General features: G+C 39.2%; 1 protein-coding gene across 3 annotated transcripts; it reads left to right on the top strand.

Annotated features, from left to right (window-relative positions):
• The first annotated feature begins 8,595 nt into the window (after window positions 1-8,595).
• On the top strand, window positions 8,596-18,815 carry LOC120735897 (probable E3 ubiquitin-protein ligase HERC3). 3 transcript variants are annotated; one of them, XM_040035684.1, is made up of 23 exons: window positions 8,596-8,903; window positions 8,993-9,113; window positions 9,345-9,421; window positions 9,645-9,866; window positions 9,964-10,055; window positions 10,197-10,327; window positions 10,706-10,830; window positions 10,915-10,988; window positions 11,062-11,177; window positions 11,307-11,366; window positions 11,727-11,832; window positions 12,459-12,654; window positions 12,752-12,900; window positions 13,010-13,126; window positions 14,032-14,133; window positions 14,263-14,421; window positions 14,535-14,669; window positions 14,803-14,975; window positions 15,079-15,145; window positions 15,232-15,302; window positions 17,421-17,604; window positions 17,688-17,790; window positions 18,094-18,815. In XM_040035684.1, exons 1-23 carry the CDS (start codon window positions 8,678-8,680, stop codon window positions 18,309-18,311), a joined length of 3,024 nt encoding a protein of 1,007 aa, XP_039891618.1. In that variant the 5' UTR covers window positions 8,596-8,677; the 3' UTR covers window positions 18,312-18,815. The 3 variants fall into 3 exon arrangements, with proteins under 3 accessions (XP_039891618.1, XP_039891611.1, XP_039891605.1); XM_040035677.1 differs by having other exon boundaries at window positions 14,254-14,421; window positions 14,809-14,975; XM_040035671.1 differs by having other exon boundaries at window positions 8,597-8,903; window positions 14,254-14,421.
• The last annotated feature ends 1,214 nt before the right edge of the window (window positions 18,816-20,029 follow it).

Here is a 20,029-nt window from a genome sequence, read left to right as displayed (position 1 = left end):
CTTGTTTGGTAGGGTTGCAAGGAGAAAGCATCTTCCCTAAAAATAACACAGCTTAGGTTTGCAAACTTTCATCTGAACAAACAGACAGATGAAACCAAAGTGGAGATGTCTGGCTATAATGCACAGCGGCATATTTGAAAAAAACCAAACACAGCATATCAGCACAAACACCTCAAACCGAGTGTCAGGCACAGTGGTGGAGTGGTGATGATTTGGGCTTGTTTTGAAGACACAGGACCTGGATACCTCGCAGTTATTGAGTTGAACCTGAACTTCTCTGTGCACCAAATTATTTACCTAATTTTCAGAGCTGGTAAGGACGAGATAATCTTTTATTAGGTCCTGATATGTAAAACTTTAGAATTGACAGAGGGTGTACTTTCTTGTTACCATGACTGTCCCAGACCAATTTGCATATTACATAAATATCTTCCCCCCCCCTTCTTTTTCTTTCTAGAAAAAAAAAACCATAAAATATTTCAGAACTTTATTGCCAAGCGCACGAGAATATTTGAGCATTTTGCAAATCCAATTTAAATCTCACTTTAAAATTATGACTTCTTCTGTTTGTCCTAAATAGCATACCATTGATCTCATTTAAAACATCGGGTGCATACATGAGGACCTTGCTTGTGATAAAGTGTTGAGAAAGTAAACTTTTGCCCTCTTTTGAGTTAATCCAGTCACGGTGCTGACAGTGCACTGATTGTCTTATTCACGGCCCCGTGGGTCTTTCTCACTTAAGAAAATTGTTTTTAAATCATATTTCGTGTCTGAAGATAAGAGCGGAGAGCAGCGCTTATTCTGGAGCTGAAGGAAAAAGAAGCAGCAATGTTGTGAAAGAAACAGAAAGAAGAAAGAAAGCGGGAGTAAGAGGAAAAATAGGACAAATAGCATCCTCTGCGGTCATGTTGCTCCGTATTTTGTGGAAGCAAAGAAGCAGAGATGATACCGTGACTGTTTAGGTCCTGGTACGGCTCAGCACAGCCCTGAAAAGCACACGTGTACATACACACAGACGCACACACATGCATGCATGCACACAGTACTGGAAGTACTCAGTGCAGTTTGTTTCTCAAGAGGCTGCACTCCTTCACTTACTGTCAGAGATTCAAGTTGCTTCAGGAGGATAAAAATCCTGACATGAGTACAGCAAAGCTGCAGGCACAGGAGAGATGAATATCAAAAAGTGCAGCGTAAGTGCTGAATAAACAGGAGAAAAACAGTCACTTATCACGCCGTTGCTACTTGTCTTATTGTTTTGCATGCTGGTGAATTTTAGCGTGTTCATTTCTACATTAATAATGACTTCATGAAGTGATGTTTGTCAGATTCTACCAGCAGATCTACTCTGTCTTTTACATTTTGTGCCTCTGGGTAGGATTTAAAGGGGAATCTGTTTTATTGCTTCATGGCACAAAACAGGAAGAAGATGATGTTCCTCCAGCTCAGACTGAGCTAAAGCTTTTGACAGTTTCTGGCAGTGGTCGTCCAGAGGAGTAAAATCACTTCCAGCTTGGTTATCCTCTCCAGTGAAGCCAAGTGAACAACAAAGTCATTTCAAGAAATGGTGTAAACAAGAAATGGACTGCAGTCTAGGCTGACTAAGAGGGTCAAAATTTTGAGATTTTTGTCTTTAAAGCTGGTGAAATGCATTATTTTTGTTTTATATATATTTCTTTATAAACTGAAGAGAAATGTTAAAGTTGGTATGTGTATTACTCAAAAAAAAAAAATCAAGTTGTTGTTTTTTGCACATAGACTGTATATAGAAGAATAATGTAGCCACCATAACATCACAAGTTAGTCTGGACTCACAGCCATTATATTAGCGAAATGACCATATTTAGACCAGAAGAAGGGGTTTTAAGATTTCAGCTATTGCTTGCTAGCTTGGTTATCAAGGTGTATCGATTGCTGTGTATGGATGTAACACAACACAGTACATCTGATTGAGAATATTTTTAGCACCCTGGATTTAGCACCTAAATCCACATATTAAAAATCACCTCACTTGATTTAACCCTGGAGAACCCATGGGGTCAGAGCCGACCCCATTGGTTTTCTAGGGAAACCATGGGGTCAAATTTGACCCCATGGTTTCTCCAGGGTTAATCATTAAAGTGTAAAAGTTTAAGCAATACAACCCAAAAAGCACAGTCACAGACTAAAAAAATAATAACAGGTAGAAGTCAAAACCCCTAATCACCAAGCAGCTCTGACAAACTTTAGCAAAGTGAAGTAATAATGGGCGTTATGTGCAACCCTCAGCTGCTTTTTAGTGGCGACTCACCAAAGGTGGAGCACAAACTTCTTGGACAGGCTGGACCTCACAGCATGCCATTAAAATGCACCTAAAGGCACCAGCAACACAAACACTGTGGAGAGAGGCTGTTCAGTCACTCAGATTAACCGAGATCATGTTTCACAGATAGCTAGCAGCTTCAGCGGTCTTTGGGAGGACATCTGCCAATCAAAGTAAGCCACATCCCCAACTTTAAACATAAAAACAAAATCCACACGGATCTAAAACTGTTTTCTGAACATGTTGTTTTTATAGCTGAACCATTTTATCATGGGAGTCTATGGAACCAGCCATAAGTGTGCCACTTGTTTCATTTGGCTTTCCTGGTGGTTCCCATTTAATTTTTCAAGCATGCAAACCAGCTTTCCTGTCCAGGCTATCTGATCCACAACCCTTTGCACCAGTTACATGTACAGCAAGAAGTTCACTGAAAATAAAATGAAAATAGATCAAATTCCTTTCATTTAGAAGCATACAAATACATTTCAATACATAAAGAAATAATATGTTAAGAGGTATTTGGTGTCTTTGACTTTCTGCAATTGCACAAACAATTTGCATAAACTTATGCAAATTGTGCAACTTATGGAATAACTGGAAAAATACTCATGTTGTCTATAAATAAATAAAGAATATTTAATATTTATAGATACTATTAGAGAATATTACATTCTTTGCTGAGAGTGGGAGCTTCAGTAGAGGGATGTGATGCAGTGACGCTGTCCACGAACACCTGAATTCCCTCTTTGTTGTCAGCTACTTTGGAACATGTATCTCTTTAAGACACTGTAAAGATTAAAAAAAAAAAAAAAACATGCTCTGAGCCACAGTCAGTGGATCTTTTTCCTATAAGGAAATGAATTCCAAGATAGCTTGTGCCCTCTGTCTCAGTGTGAGCATTTTCCAAAGCTAACATTTCAGATGGGGCTTGTTGTTTTTAAAGCGAATAATGTCCTCAAGATAACCTTTTGCATTTTTAGCTTCCACTGGGCTAAACAGAAGCACATTGATCTTGGCTCTTTCTGTCAGTTTTTCACCTTTTAGTCAGCATTTTATCAGATTTATCTCCTCAGTCTTTTCTTGGAAACAAATAAGTCACTTTGTAAAAGTGACAGATGCTTCTTGAGTTTCAGGAAGGTCAAGGCCAAGTAACATTTTGAAAGTGTGCTTTTGTGTTTGTTGGTATCTCTGCGTTCAATGTGTGGACATTGGAGGAACTCTACCTCCCCCTTGTGGTTGATCAATGTCATTGTTTCTTTTTAGGCTGAAACCATCTGAATGTAACACGTCTGAGTGGATCATAAGACTATTGTGGTCCCTTTAATGATGTGCGGATATGTCTAGAGTTCTGTATATTAACAATACTTAAATTCCTCAACATTAACTAGTTCTTGTGCACCCAAGCAAACTTTTACTGCAGCCACAGTTGTTTTAGGTTTACTAAAAAACAAGGATACAGTCTTTTTTACATTAAGGCACGAGTCATTCAGCCATTTATGTAAATCATGTAATGCCAATGAAAGCTGATGGGCTGCATCATCAGCAGTTTTGGCCACTTAATTTCAGAATTTAAGAAACAATGCATGTGACTGAGGCCTGATATCAGCTTGGCATCCTTTCATCTCTCTAGCCTTTTTGTTAATTATGCCTTACTAAAAACGTTTACAACAGAAAGCACAATCTGTGATTAGACATTGAAACAGATGTTTACTCCCCTGATGTTCCTGCGTTCTAAAAAAGAAATTCCATTATGATTTATGTGGATGTATTGTGCAGGTACTTTCTCTGCTTCGCCCTCTTTGCTTGCTTTATCTGAGAACATAATCTGTCTTCTTTTAACTTGAGGATTTGTGTAAATCTGGCATACAATCCAAGTGTTGTCTGCCCCAGATTGAGAGTTAAAGTTTGAGTCACTGACAGTAGTGCTTTTGTCTGAATTTGTCTGTTTGACTGATAATGGACAAGCTGTTTGAAAATATGATGTGAAATCACTTAATTAACCTGCTGGATTTGCTAAAAGTGAAAATATTTATACTACTCTGGCTAATGGGTTTTGCACATCACTCTTAACTTATTAAGTGGCTATTAGTGAGGGTCATGATAATCAATTCAGTTGAGTAATGGGTTGATTAAGTCTATTTCCAGACTAAGAGAAAAAGTCAGTGAACACATCTGTAGGTTTGGGTGTAGGCTTAATCCATTTCTGAGAAAACTAAAAAGCAGAAGTGGTTATGGAGCTTCACTGACGTCTGATTTGGATTTATCCAAATACAAGTAATTTTCAGTCTGTTCAGCCTGTTTTTGTATAGCACCAAGCAGTAGACGTAAACGTGGATGTGCTTCTGGGTTCTACCTCTAATGAAAACAGATGAGTGTAAATTGCAACCATTGTTTGTAGTTTGCTGCCACCTACTGACTGAAAAAAGAACTGAAGCTGCAAAAAGCAAACAGACATTACAATAAGTCAGCATTCCTAATGATAGGCTTCATTTTGTTTCAGTTTCAGCTCATCAGACTGTTTTCCCTTTACTTTTTGATATAATAGCTTTTTAGTACTACCGATACACATATTGTTAATTAATTACTGCCATTTTCCAAGGAAGTGAGTTTCCTACAGGGTATGGAGGGTTCAATTTGAGGGAGTAACTTTCACTTTTCTTTTATTTAGTATGTGTTACTGATTCCAGTGTCACGCAGGGGAAAGTAGCATTCAGTGGTAGCTTCTTCTTGATTGTTTTAAATCCAAATATGACCCTTATTTGTGGCGCATGTTAACTTACAGTCAGCTCAGGAGTTAGTATCTGTGATCTGGTTTTAAACTGAGTAAACACAGCCTCAGATCATCACATATTGCACTACATCTATGTTTATTTAGCAAAAGTTGAGCCAAAATGCAGAAGCAGTATGTGAAAAACTACACTCTTACTGTTTCCATTGGAGTTAAAAGGGTAAGAAGCAGTCATTTGCTGCTAATAATTTAATGCAAATGATCCAAATTGACTTATCGTCAGATAGTGTTGAACATGTCAATAAAATCAGAAGGTTTTCCAGTTTGCTGGTCTGAAGCTTTATGTTTGTTAACAAAACTCAAAAGAAGAAAGACATCAGCGATGGCCTTGAAGGAGCAAATGCTGCTACACATCAATCTGGGGAGGGTTATAAGACCATTCCAAAAAACTTAAAGTCCATCATTCTACAGTAAGAGAGATTATTCAAGAGTGGAAAACATTCAAGGCAGAAGCCGGTGTTCACATTAAATTATTCAGACCTATGTTTAAAACCTATGTGGGTCGAGGTATACGGGGTTTGCACACAGACAAAACAAAATGAATGTTCTGTAAGCGATCCATCAGGATTGCCTGTAAATATTTGTTTAAAATTATTAGGACAGTGTCATGGTTGCGGCTGTGTGCAGGCAGGATGAGGACCCAAACGCAAGCTCACGGAGGCAGGATTGAACTCAAAACACAGCTTTATTGCTGGACAGAAAAACCATACAAACTAAAGTGGAAACTATAACATATTGCACGGAGAAACACACAGCCATGAATGAGGGAGAACGCGACACCGAACTGAGGGAGACGCAGACATAAATACAAAGAGGGTTAACGAGGGAAGTGGGAACACACGGGGAACACATGTGACACTGATAATCATAAGAAGACACGGCAGGAGTAAATGCAACACTGACGGGAGACTGTCAAAGTAAAACAGGAAGTACACAGAGGTTCAGACAGGAGGAGAGAGAGCACGGGGAGAACACAGACATAACGGGCTGGGGAAAACATGGAATAAAACACAAGGAGAGACGAGGGCTCACAGATACACAGAGGGGCACACAGGAGGTAAGAGTCACAAGGGGAAAACACATAAGGAACAACGTAACAGAGCAACCCAGGAAGCATGGCCTAAATAAGGAACAAAATACAAAAATGCATGAAAACTAAGAATACTGGGCCAACATGGCCCAGGACCATGACAGACAGTTTAAGTGTATCAGTTGACATCAAAGTAACTTTTTAAATTGGCTAACAAGTCATTTTAAAAACTCCAGGACCGGCCGAGGCAGATGGCCGTTGCCGAGTGCTTGCTCAGAGGGAAATGTCAGATTATTGGGGTTTTCTTTTTTGTCAACTAATACATAACTTATCTTATTGGGCACTGTAAATTGAGTTTATTAATTTAAAGTGCCCAATAAGATATGTTTTTATTAATTTTATTAATTTAATAAAATTATCTAAAAGATTATATTGTGAATATTGCATGTTTCATTGTCACACAAATGTCTACATTTTCAGCCTAGACTGAACACGTGTGCTTGTTCAAAATCACATCACTCACATTGATACAGGATGACAGGATATTTGTATGTAAACTATATTGTGATATGTAGAATCCACATATGTTGGTATATAATCTCCCAAATGTTGCCAAAACAAACAATGGCAGTAAGGAACATATAGCTCTAAATAACATTAGGATCTTTTAGACCCTCACTATAGTCTAGATGAGAAGTCAAATAGATAGGTCAGAGGTCAAATGTGGCATTAAATCCTAATGCGGTACATTCTTATGTTGGCAATACACACCACACTTGTAAGAATCAAAGGTATAAGTTAAATTATAAGGCTTTTTATAAGGTGTTTCTCTATGAAAACAGTTACGATCAGCATGCAAATACATAGGAAGGCTCTTCTTTGTATCTGCCAACAGAGGCGTTATGGTCACACTTTCCTTAAAGCAAGAGGTTCAGGTGCTGAAAGCACTTGAAAGCACCAGTTTCTGGATCAGCACCCTAAGTAGAATGATCAAATTTTCAATAATGAAAGAAATTAAAGCATCTGTCTGATATGATTTATAGCAGACAATGGTTCCCATGTGGTGCAATTCCCAGGTCTTATTATTGGCCCGCTCTAGGGACACTTTCGGAACCTCTGCTATAATAAAACCTACATTTATTACAATCACCAATGGCAGCTATCACCTCATCACTTTAACTGTAACACTTTTCGGTCTCAACTTTGCAGTTACTGTTTTCATCGTTTGTGTTACAAGCATTTGTAAGTGTAATTTGTTTGGAAGTACAGTCGTTGAATTTTATGTGAAAACATTTCTGCATCTCGGGAACGGTTTAGAGTTTGGACTACTTTTCGCCTTTAAACTGACCTGCAATTTAGTTTGGCTAAAATTTTCACAGGAGACATTTGCCCAAATTTCTGGGAGCTTTCTGGGGTGAACACTACGGAGCCTATTTCATCTGCAGACCCTCTGGCAGGTTGGTGTTACACACAAGTTAGTAAAAACATACAGAGATAATATTTACAGATCATGTGACAAGGACAAAAACAGTGAACACATCATATTAGACCAAACAATGACAAGAGGAGCGGACAACAGGGGACAATATAGATAATAATAACGGAAACACATCAGTTATATTGCACATATCCCAGTATTACACATGCTCTGACTCTGGTGATTGCACTGACACATTACGCTATGTTTCCCTTTTTGTAATACATTAACTCTTTTTCGCGTCCAACATAAAGCATGATTAATTAAACACGATCACATGTTTGTGTGTCCCTCAGCCATGTATAACTTCATCTCAAAGTTGACAATGGTGATATGAAAAGGGTTTCTTATCTAATATTTTCAATGCTCTTTTGTAGCATACTTCGATTGGCCCAATAGCAGCAAAGCTACGGAGCCCCGTACTACGGAGCCCCCCAGGGGACATGGGAGAAAAAAAAAATTACGGAGGAAAAAAAAAAAATTAGGGAGGAAAAAAAAAATTAAGACGGACTTTTGCGAGATCTCGCAATACTTTTGCGAGATCTCGCAATACTTTTGCGAGATCTCGCAATACTTTTGCGAGATCTCGCAATACTTTTGCGAGATCTCGCAATACTTTTGCGAGATCTCGCAATACTTTTGCGAGATCTCGCAAAAGTCCGTCTTAATTTTTTTTTTCCTCCCTAATTTTTTTTTCTCCCATGTCCCCTGGGGGGCTCCGTAAAAGGGGACTTGAGTTGACTGCTGTTGTAATTTTTCCCTACAAAAAGTAAAATTGAATTGAATTGAATGGAACATTAGGTATAAAAGCTATAAACATTACCAGCTAACATTAATACCATCAATATTACTCATGGATCTGAAAAACAGCGCAATCGTCTTGCGCTGGTGTTTGTTGTCTATATGATTATCTGTTATCAGTTTCACTATCGTGTTCCCGACTGTTGTCATTTTGTTGCCTCATGCTGCAAGAGCATCTGGCTGCAGCGGCATGCTTAAGTTTAAGTTTCGTTTCTGGCTGACAGACTGCAGAGTGACACAGTGAGGATCAGCTGTTGCTCCTAAACACACGACAACATGTTTTCCTGGGGAGAGGACTGTCAGCGCGGGTTTTACGTGAAAGACGGCTCCGGTACCGACAGCACGACCACTGATGATGGAGTTCATTACTTAAACATCAGCCATCACATCGCGGATCTGTCGGCAGGTCGAAACGTGCTGGCTTTCGTTAAAAGTAATGGAAACGCGTTCATTATCCGCACAAACGAGAGCAAGGATGGGAGAAGAGCGAGAGGCAGGCAGAGTGAGTATCGGTGTCACTAACAAGTTCACTCTCTGCTACATTTAATCGAACTGTGTCCACTCACACCTGCTGTGTTTGTGAATCTGCAGAGTTTGTGAAACACAAAGAGAAGATAGAGGCTGTGAGTTGTGGCGATGATGTGGTCGCACTGCTGTCTGTGAGCGGCAAAGTTCTCTGTGTGGACACCAGACACCCACCTTTCACTCCCAGGTAACAGATACAGATGTGCAAACTTTTATTATTATTATTGTTGTTGTTGTTTTTATTGGTCCTATGAGAAGGAGTATTAGTACCACGTTAAGAAAAAAAGTATGCTCCATAGACTGGCAATAGAAATGTGCAAAATGGTTTATTATGACTGTTATGATTAGGCCTTTAACCCCGCAGTGTGTAGCCTGTTTATTTGGATTTTTCTTCTGTTTCCTGTTCCTTCTCTTTCAGCCCACTGGAAGCTTTTTCTAACAAACAGGTTTCTCAGGTTGCTTGTGGGAGTCAGCACTCGGTCGCACTGACCAAAGGTACAGTACAGTTCTGCAATAAACTGCTACAAATGTAAATGAAAAACTCAAATAATTTAGACAGAGTCAGTCCATCCAACTTACATTCATACGAAACACATTTGGTTGCCTTACTAATTGTCCACACAGGGTCTATGTCATGACATTAAACATAAACTCTGAGTAAAAGTTGAAGATATCAGGAGTGAGAGTGTTTCACAGAGACAAGCTGATTCTCCCACAGATGGTCAGCTGTATACGTGGGGTCAGGACTGCAGGGGCCAGCTGGGTCTGGGTACGAGAGAGTCTGTCTGCAGATCACCTCAACATGTGCCATCACTGTCAGCGATCCCCCTGATCCAGGTCGCTGCAGGAGGAGACCAGAGTTTCGCCCTCTCTGTCTCTGGAGGTGTTTTCAGCTGGGGGAGAAATGACTGTGGACAGCTCGGGCTGGGAGACACAAAAGGTACTGTGGCTTTACAATAAATGTCCTAACTTTATTGTATGTTAATGAGCATTATAATCTGGTAACATAATAACACTGACAATCCTTTTCCTTATAGACAGACACACACCAGCTCCTGTTCAGTGTTTGAATATGAAGAAAGCTCAGCGCATTTCCTGTGGACAGGACCACACGGCCATTTTGACAAAGGTTGGACAAAATGGAAAAAAAAAAACCAAAACCCAACAACTTCTTAATAGCTTTATTTTTTGCAAACATATTAAAATAGTTGTCATGTAAAAGTAAATGGCTGTGGGACTTTACACTGTGGTTGTGTGTTTGGCTCCTCAGCATGGTGCAGTGTTTACATTTGGCTCCGGTCAACACGGACAGCTCGGTCACAACTCACTACGCAACGAACTGCGTCCTCGACTTGTTGCGGAGCTCTGGGGGGCAAAGGTCACCAAGATTACATGTGGAAGGTACGACACACATACTGTTTAATTCATGATCTAATTTTTTTCAGCTTTAACAAGGAATGTTTCTTTGTTTATTTTTCTCAGCTTTGACATCCATGTGAAGCAATTATACATTTTAAATGTATCACAATTCTTTTAGAATACATTTTTTATATAGAGTTAAAAAAATTAAAATAGATTAATTTAAAGATCACTGGTTATACAGTTACATGAGCATGCTAATATAAAACACCTTAAGTTATTATATTATCACTGAAGAGACTAACAGATATCAGAGACAACATCAAGCATCTTAAATAAAAAATGCTTAAAGTAAAGCAGTTAGTAAAGTGTATGTGTGGGTTTGAGGTCTAAATATTTAGTATATTATCATCTACACAGGAATCACACTTTAGTGCTGACTGAATCCAAGAGGGTCTACTCCTTTGGTTGTGGGGATCAAGGGCAGCTGGGACATCGAGAGGAGAGTAATCCATCTGTGCCGCTGCCTGTTCGACTGCCACAGGGTAACTACACCTCTGATAATAAACAAATTGAGGATGCAATTAATTTATCTATGAAAGAAGTGACGTGTTTACTTATCATTTAAGGCACCAATGGGCCCAAAATCAGAAACATCTTCGCAGGAGAAAACTGTTCATTTGCAACATGCTCGTCTGATGAGGTACTGACACTAACACATTAGGTACAGACTGTGATGGTGTGAATATGTAAACAGTCACTGCTTTCCTTCACAGGACATTGACGAGGGTTCAAACACAGACTGTGGCTTTGCATCACAACACTGTCTTGATAACATGGTTGGCAAATGGATCTCTGAATGTGATTTAAAGTCATGGAAAAAGATTAAACAGTAAGTACGATGCACTGGCAGTCAAAGCTTGTTGGTTTGCCTGGTGATTTATGGCTTTTGTGAGTCAAATTATTTGTTTGAAAGCAAGTTTTTTTTCTGCAATTGAATGAAAACATTAAATCTTCACAGGGAAATCATGGAGGCATTTTCCTCTGCATCCTATCTGAATAAAAGTTTCCTTGAAAAAAGGTAAATACAGAGTTAATGTCCATGTCATGGCAGGTTGTCGGTGGTAGGTCTAATATGTTTTGGCTTGAGAAATTTAGCGCTGCCATTTATGGCTGTTCTGTGCTAATTTGTAATGATATTGATGATTCTTATTAGCATGAATAAGAGGACACAGTGTGGGTTTGTCTGGTACATTGGTTGATGTCAAAATAGCAGCCAAACTAATGATATTCCTATCAGTGTTAAAAGTTAATTAATTAGCAAATGTGAACATGCTCTTAACTTAACTGGGTGATCACGGTAATGTTTTAGCTGCTATATATATTTGCTGATGCAGAAGAAGAAACGCTTTAATGTGGACTTTTTTCTTTCTGTTCTCAGCGGTGATAAACATTTCCAAACTTCACCAAAGTACCCCGGTTTGAACATGAAACATGCACGGCATGCTTTCAAAAAATTGGCAAAGAAAGACAATGTTCTTGCAGAGGTATGTTACTAGAATACATGTAATCTGTAGGAAAAGGCTCTGTTTTTGTTTTTATAAATAATCTTTCCAATAATTTGAGAAATGTCAAGACTCATGACTCCTTGTTTTTATGTCTATGTTGACAATCATTCATTTGATCCTTTTTATACTTGGAGGGGGGAAGTATTTCAATTGTTATTTTGACTGTTGCAGTATGTACAAAACTCAGACTATCTCAGACACTCACATGTAATTATTACTCTAAAACAAAGCCTCAGTCTAGACTGTCTTCTAGTTTCTACCCATTTGTATCACTGAGACAGTCTAAAACCTGATATAGCTTAATCAAGCAGACACATCATTATCATTTCATACATTGTATATATTATTGTAATGTACTTGTTATCTGTGGCCACATATTGAACAGGCACAGTCGCCTTTAAAAAAACACTTGCATATGACTCATTTAGGGGATATTTGCTAATAGTAACTGGATACACTCTAAGTGACAAGGTAAGAATCCTGGTTTTTATAAGATACCTAAATAATGCGAACATTTTTCCTCTGAACGCCACCCTGCACAAAAACAGTCCACCTTTGATCTGCCTGCTGCTGAGTGATCCTTGTAATCCTTGCCAAACTAACAGATCGAGGCTGCAGTGCTACGCCTGCTTCCTTCCCTCGATCAGAAACCACTGGGAGTGGAGGGGTTGAGAATCTACCTTCTTCTCATTGAGCTTCTGCACACAGTCCTGAAACACACACGGCAACAGAGAATAAAGCTCGCTGTGGCGGTAGCCAATGCAGTAACAAGGTTGTCGAATGAAAGCCTCCAGATTATAGGTATGCTGCCTATACCCACCACCACTATTACACGTGGAAATTTTAAAGCCCTTCTATCTGCTGTTTTTACTTTTGCTAACGTTATTGTTTTCTTCAGGCGACTGGTGGTCCTCTCTGTCGCACTCCACCATGATTCGACACATTAACGTGTGGAAGCAGGCACTCTCAGAGATCCTGTCCTTTGTGCCTGTTCCCCGCAACTCCGGGGTCAGAAATCTGCTGCTAGTCCTCAAATACATGTACAACGTCAGTGTTATTATCTTAAACCAGTCATTTTACTCCTTCTTAAGCCTTAATGCCTCTTTTTTTAACCTGAAAACAAAAATAAATTGTAAGTAAAAATTTTCTTTTAAAGGCCAACAGCAGGGTTGCGGAATCTCGAAGGATACCGGAGAGCAGTTTTTATTTATTGTTGGATGAAGCATTTCTTAATGAGGATCTGGACCACTGGCATTTACGTTCAGAAAACGGGGTAAACAAAACAAAACCCTGCCTTTTGTTTCTGTTTTAGGCTAAAGCGATGTGTCTGTCATGTGGTTGGGTCTGCTTTTGTGATGGCAGCCTGACATTATATTTACCGTCACTGTCATGGTTCTGGGTCCCAGCATTCTGAGTTTCTTCTGTTTTTATGACATTTTGTGTTATGGTTCCCTGAGTTTATTCTGTTAGCTTTTGTTCAGTATGTGTTTAAGTGTGTTAGTCTTTGTGCCTTATTTCCCTCTTCTGTGCCTGTGTTCCCATCCTTGTGTGTCATTCCATATTTTCTCCATCTATTGTGTTTATCTGTCTTCCTAGACCTTCTCGTTTCTCTGAGTGTTGTGTCCTCCCAGTCACCATGTCATGTTTGGATATTGTGTCGCCCTTTGTGTCTTGTCTCTCTCGTCTCCTCTCTCTCTCTCCCTCTCATGCTCCCTCCTGTCGGCTCCTGTGTGATGTTTCTACATTTCCTGTTTTATTGTGAAAGTCTCGTATTTCCATGTTCTGTGTGTCTAGTTGTGCTTCCCCTGTGGCGTCAGGTTCATTCGTGTCAGCTGTATTCCCCGTGTGTTCTTACTTCCCTCGTTATCCTCCTGTGTATTTATGTCAGCATCTCCCTCATGGTTGTGCGTGTCCCCGTGTGCCCGGTTTATATAATTTTCCAGTCTAGTTTTGTGTTGTTTTGCCATTTAGCAAAAAAAGCTGTGTCTGAGTCTACTTTCACCTCCGTGAGTCTGCATTTGGGTCCTTTCCTGCCTGCTGCACAGCCAAATCATGACAATCGCATTACAGCATGTAACATATCATAAAAAATGAGTGGTTCCAACTGAAAATGTCTGCATTGCTAACAATTGCATTGTTAAACTCAAAAGAACTGTATGTTTTCTTTTCTGTGTTTAGAATGCCAAAGCTGAGCCACTTCTCCTTTGTGACTTCCCAATTGTGATGGACCTGCAATCAAAAAAATTGGTTTTTGACTCTAATTCTGAATACACCAAGCTGGTAAATGACATCCTTATATGAATTTGGTGTGATACAATACTCTGTTTAAAATACACTTTAAAGTAAGTAATCAGGTAGGCAAAACAAAAACACGTTGAATCTTGAACTTTTTTTTTCCAGACAATGCAGATGAGTTACTACTTGGAGAATTTCTTTGACTTTTTGTACATTTTTGATGATTACGATGAAGATGTATTTTTACTGGACCTGAGGCGAGCAACCATTTTGGAAGACACCTTTGAACAACTGGCGGATGCTTGTGACACAGACTACAAGAAGCCACTTAGGGTAAAAACAACAAGCCAACTCAAAATGTTTGCATTGTTGTGTACACATTGTTATATAAACAATATTTTGGCATACAACAAATTTTGTTTACTTTTTATAATTTTGTCTTGTAGGTCTTGTTTGATGAAATGATCGATGACGTCTACAGGAAAGACTTTTTTTATGAAGTCTTTCATGACTTGATCTCAGCTGAATCTGGGATGTTCATGTTCAATGACTCTGAAACACTGGCATGGTTCTCCTCAAAAGTAAGCGTTACTAAGTTACTAAAAATATAATTTAAATAGACCGAGACTGACTTCTAAAACTATTTAACAATTGTGATTGCTGATTTATTACTCCTTAATTCAAGAAAACAATTTCAAATGTCTCTACTGTCAGCATCAGGCAACTCAGGAAGACCAGCGTTTCTTCCTGTTTGGAGTTCTGTGTGGATTGGCCTTGTACAACCAGTGCATCATCCACTTACCCTTCCCACTGGTGCTGTTCAAGAAGCTGCTCGGTGTAAGGCCTTCACTGGAGGATTTGATAGAATTCAACACAAGTGTTGGAGAGTAAGGGAGAAAGTTCCCTTGTATTTGCTGTATTGCGCAAATATTTGTAGTGTTAGGTGCTGATTGGTTCCACAAATCATCTCAAAGTATTTTGTGTTTAAAGGAGTCTGCAGTACATCCTGGAGGACTACGAAGATGATGACTTGGAAAACCTGGACATGTATTTTTCGGTAGGTGTTTAACACAACTTTAAGTCAAAAACGGCTTTAATATCAACTCGCTTCTTTAATCAATAATATCTATTTTTCCCCAACAGATCAACTGGGATGGAAAGGACATTGACCTTGATCCTGAAGGTCCTGAAAAGTTGGTGACAAGTCAAAATAAGTGAGGACAATGGCAGCATTTTTTCATAACATGCATTTTAAAACCAAATATAGTATTGTCCTGCCAAAGAGAAGCTAGAGATAATAACAAGCCATCACATAATATCTAACGACTCTACCAACAGTGACAGTGACAATGGAGCTGACAGAAAGATATAACTGGATGTCATCTGCAAAGAAACATACATTAAACTGTTTTGTGACCAAGCAGAAGCATTTAATTAGAAAAAGTACCAAGACTCGGTGTATATCCAGGGCTCTAGAGTGCGACTAATTTGGTCGCAAATGCGAGCAAATTTTTCAGTGGTGCGCCTAAAAAAATATTTGGTCGCACTGTTCGGGTAACCAAAAAAAAAATCTCTGCAACTCTCCGTGTGGTCACTAAACCAATCAGAGATAGTCAGGGGCGGGACCTCTCTGATTGGCCTTGGTCCAGTTGAAAGTGCAGTTGGAAGAGGGAGGTGAGTAGTTTGAATAAAGCGATATCGATTCATTAAATCCTGAATTGACTTTTAAATATAACTGTGTTTTGCCAGAAACGCCAGATTCTCAGATTAAAGCTCACAAAACCATTTCAACAACAACCAAACAGCAAATGAGAGCAGGTACACGGACTCCACACAAAGACGTAAACACAGAACGGAACCGACGCATCAGAATCAGCTTTGTCTTTCTCGGCTTTCTCACCCGACGGCCCGCAGACGGACACGCTGTCGGAGCTTAGCGATTCTGATGCGTCGGGTCCGTTCTGTGTTTACGTCTTTTTGCGCTGATTCTGAGCTGCAGGTTTTGTCTCTCTCCAACCAAAATTCGCCGAGCCAGCAGCAAAAGAAGCAGCAAACTGCGCTTCACATTTGATCAATGTCCTCATGAATTTTGCTGTTTTGCTTCCACGACTATTAAAATCACACTTCATGCACAGCTAGCTCTCTCTCTCTATCTCTCTCTGTACTTCAAGAACAGTTTCCCGTCTCAAATCTCTGTTTTCTGCATTATTCATTCGCTTATTACCCACCAGTCTACCGTTGTTTACAGCGCTGTCGGCCGCTGTCTTTTTCTTCTCTTTTTCTTTTTTTCACTTAAATGACCTCGGACAAGAAAGCCTGTTTTTTCTGTTGTTCAATACTGAAGAAATTTAAACTTTTTAAAATTATGCAAAATTACAGAATATTGCAGAATGTTTTTAAGGTTATCTGATATAAAAAGCCAGGCCAGAAAAATCTCCTTCATGTTTTTCGGTGTTTTATTCTCAGTTACTTTGACACAAAGGCATCTGCTGTGATGTTCACAATTCTGATGAAGTCTCACATGTATCAGTACTGATAAATGATCAGAATTATAATATTTCTGACTGTCTGAGGCTAAATTGAACCGAATCAGGACTTTGAGAACTGGAATCGAATGGATTATAGAAATCAGTGATGATACCCAGCCCTAGTGAGCAGCCTAGGCCCGACAGAAGTGGATGTAGCTCTGGGTAATAAGAAAAGATGAAAGGAACTATTGATAACTTTTTTGTTAAGTTAAGGCCTGATCCGTCTGAAATTCATAGCCAGTGCTCTGACACGGTGCCACCAATCTTTGAATGCTGAAAAAGCACAGTGTATCCAGAAAACACATTATATGCTGCGATAAATGCCCAAGTGTCCCCTCTCCCCACTGCCTTTCAGCAGCATGCAACAGCATGCAACAGCATCTGACAGGTCGTCAGAGGAGGCCGAGATAATGATTAAGTTTAACATTTTCTACAATATTGACAAAGCACTTTAAGCACAAGATTGTTAGTTAATAATTTAGAAATGAATATTATATGTATGGACTGCAATTTCCCCCCCAAAAAGATGCACATGTAAAACTGCGGTGTTAAGCAATGCGGTTGAAAAATTTGAGTGCGCCTAACTTTTGTGCCGGTGTGCCCATGGCAACAAGTTAATCTAGAGCCCTGATATCCTTGAGATACACCACAAGTTTGCATGTTTATTGGCAAGTAATTAATGGGAAATGTCCATGGCAGAGATATAAAGCGACCACTCTTTAAACAAAATGGAACAGAACAGTTCATGATTTGGCCAAAGTTTGGATGTGTTTCTTTTAATCACTACTTTTATCTTCCAAACAGGAAGGAGTTTGTGGATGCCTACGTGAATCATGCCTTCAACACATCAGTGGAGAATGTGTTTCAGGAGTTCAAGAGAGGCTTCTTCCTGGTGTGTGAGCGGGATTTGGTGAAACTCTTCAGGCCAAAGGAGCTGCAAGAAGTGATGGTGGGCAAAGACTTCAGTGACTGGGAAAAGCTGAAACAGGTAAACTGCTGTAATTTGTCTGCAGTTCTATTATAGTTTAAATTATCTTAAGTATATCTAACAGCCTCTTTCACTAAGATTAGAACACACATTATGAAGGTGAATACAGCGCAGACCATCCCACCATACAGATGTTTTGGGAGGTTTTTGATGAACTGACTGAGAACCAGAAGAAAGCTTTCCTTTGTAAGTATTTGAGTTGATCATATAAAACAATGAGTGCTAATCTTGTAAAGCCACAAATTGCAAGGATTTAATAAAGTAAAATATTTGTGTTTTATGTCCTGAGTTCATATGTTTCCAGAATGTTTTTACATTTCCTAATTTGTGCATTTGGTATCTGGTCTTTAGTAGGAAAAAGCATTTGATGAACTGCTGAGGTGGATGAGCAGTCATGAATGAACTGACAGTGTGACTTCAGAGGGCTATCAGGCCATAATGTTATGCACAAAATAAAACTCCCTGACTTCCACTTTTTTTTCTCTCTAGGGTTTGTGACAGGATTTGACCGGGTGCCTATTCTCGGTATGGACAAAATCAAGATGCAAGTCAAAGTTATAGATGTCAAGGACCTCGCCTATGACCAGTACTATCCTCAGACACACACGTGCTTCTCGACCTTGGAGCTGCCATTATACTCAGCTAAGGAGATCATGCAAACCAAACTCACAGAGGCCCTGAGCAACAATAAGAGGATCCATAAGTGATCAGTATTATAAGACAGTTTTTTACTGTATTGAACAGTAAAAAGTAATTGTTGACCAAGTCTAGCGTTTGCAGTTACTGAAACATACTTACTGTTACTGTCATGATCCTGCGTCTTCTACCCAGCGTTTTGGACTTTTGGTTTGGATTTATTTAATAGTCTGAGGTTGAGATCTTTGCCCTGACTCCCTCTTGGGTGTGTATATATTGTTTGTGTCTCCCTCTGTGCAGCGTCATGATCTCATCCATTCTCGGGCTGTGTGTTCTGCCTGTTAGTTTAGTTTCTGGAACATAAAAAAATTATGATGATGACTTGGCAACATTAAATGCCATTTTTTACTGTACTGAACAGAAGACATAACATTGTAATGCTGCACTCTGTGAATTGCTGACCAAAGAGTAGCATTTGTAGTTAGTTGTACTGCTGCTGATTGTGATGTAGATGGAATGTATGTATACCAAAGAAATCCCACCTACTAAAAATAAAAATGTGATACATGCTTTTATATAGTTTGGAGGAAGTGTTCCTTATTGTTACATCTCATAAAATATTCAAATATCCAAACAATATTCAAAATAACTGCATTCAGTAAATCATATTGAGCCTATGCAATGTTGTCATTGTAGACATGTGTGATATTTATTAAATATCAAAATTCTATGAAAAGTATTTACACCATAAAAAAAAAAATCTTCGTTCTGAACATAACTTTCACCGTTCAGTTTTTCAGATGTGGATTAAATTTTATTAAAGCTTTGCTTAGAATAAATTAAAACTGAAATTTGATGCACTTTGCTCATTTCCAATTCCAAATTGTTAATGCTGGACTCTGTGGAAGTCTCAGAGTTCAAAATACAATCCTTTGGCTTTAAGCCGAGTTTGTTCTGGATGTCTGCCTCCACAAACGATTTAAACAGTAAGTGGATGGAGCTCCAAGCTCATTGATACAGCTGCAGGTCTAAGATGATCATATTGGGAATATCTGCTCTCAGCAACGTCATACAGAGCCAAGATATATATTATACATGAAATATACAGTATATATTTTTTCCAGGCATATTTGATATATTGCACACTGCCAGGCAAAGCTTAACAGTAACTGCTGTTATTGTTATTTATTATTATTAGTAGTAGTAGTAGTAGTAGTAGTGTTAATATATATATTTTTAATGAATTTATTTTTTTAGCATAGGAGAGGCCAGGGAAGCAAAGTCAGGAGCATTGAAGGTGGACTGAAACTGTTATGAAGCTTATACATAAGTTCAGTAAACTAGATCTATGATGTCTGTCTGCTCCCAGTCTGTTCTTCACGTCACTTCCACTTGTTCACGCTGTCAACCTGTTTATGACATCACTGGTCCTGTCCAATCATCTTCTCAGGTTCGTGTCTCAGGTCACACGAAGCACTTTAAGTCTTAGTTCGTATCTGTCATTCTCCTTTGCAGACGCCTTCGTGCAACCCACCCACTCCCCATCACCGCCTATCACTACTCAGGCTCCATTCAAGCCTCCGTCTTTATCTCCACCACCAGCGTCCAGACTCCGGGGGATCCTGCTCTAATGCCCATCACATATGGGGTTCTGTTATGCCAAGACGGGCCATTGAAGTGTATGAGCCAAATACCTCTATCTCAATTGCATGCATCAATAAATCATGTTATTTTTAGAAACCTCTCCTTCATGATTTTTGCCAAGCCTTTAAATTTATACAGTAGTTAG

This window comes from Simochromis diagramma, unplaced genomic scaffold (genome assembly GCF_900408965.1).
Source record: "Simochromis diagramma unplaced genomic scaffold, fSimDia1.1 OVJJ01000333.1, whole genome shotgun sequence".
Lineage (NCBI taxonomy): Eukaryota > Metazoa > Chordata > Actinopteri > Cichliformes > Cichlidae > Simochromis > Simochromis diagramma.
This window is presented reverse-complemented; position numbering and strand designations above follow the sequence as displayed.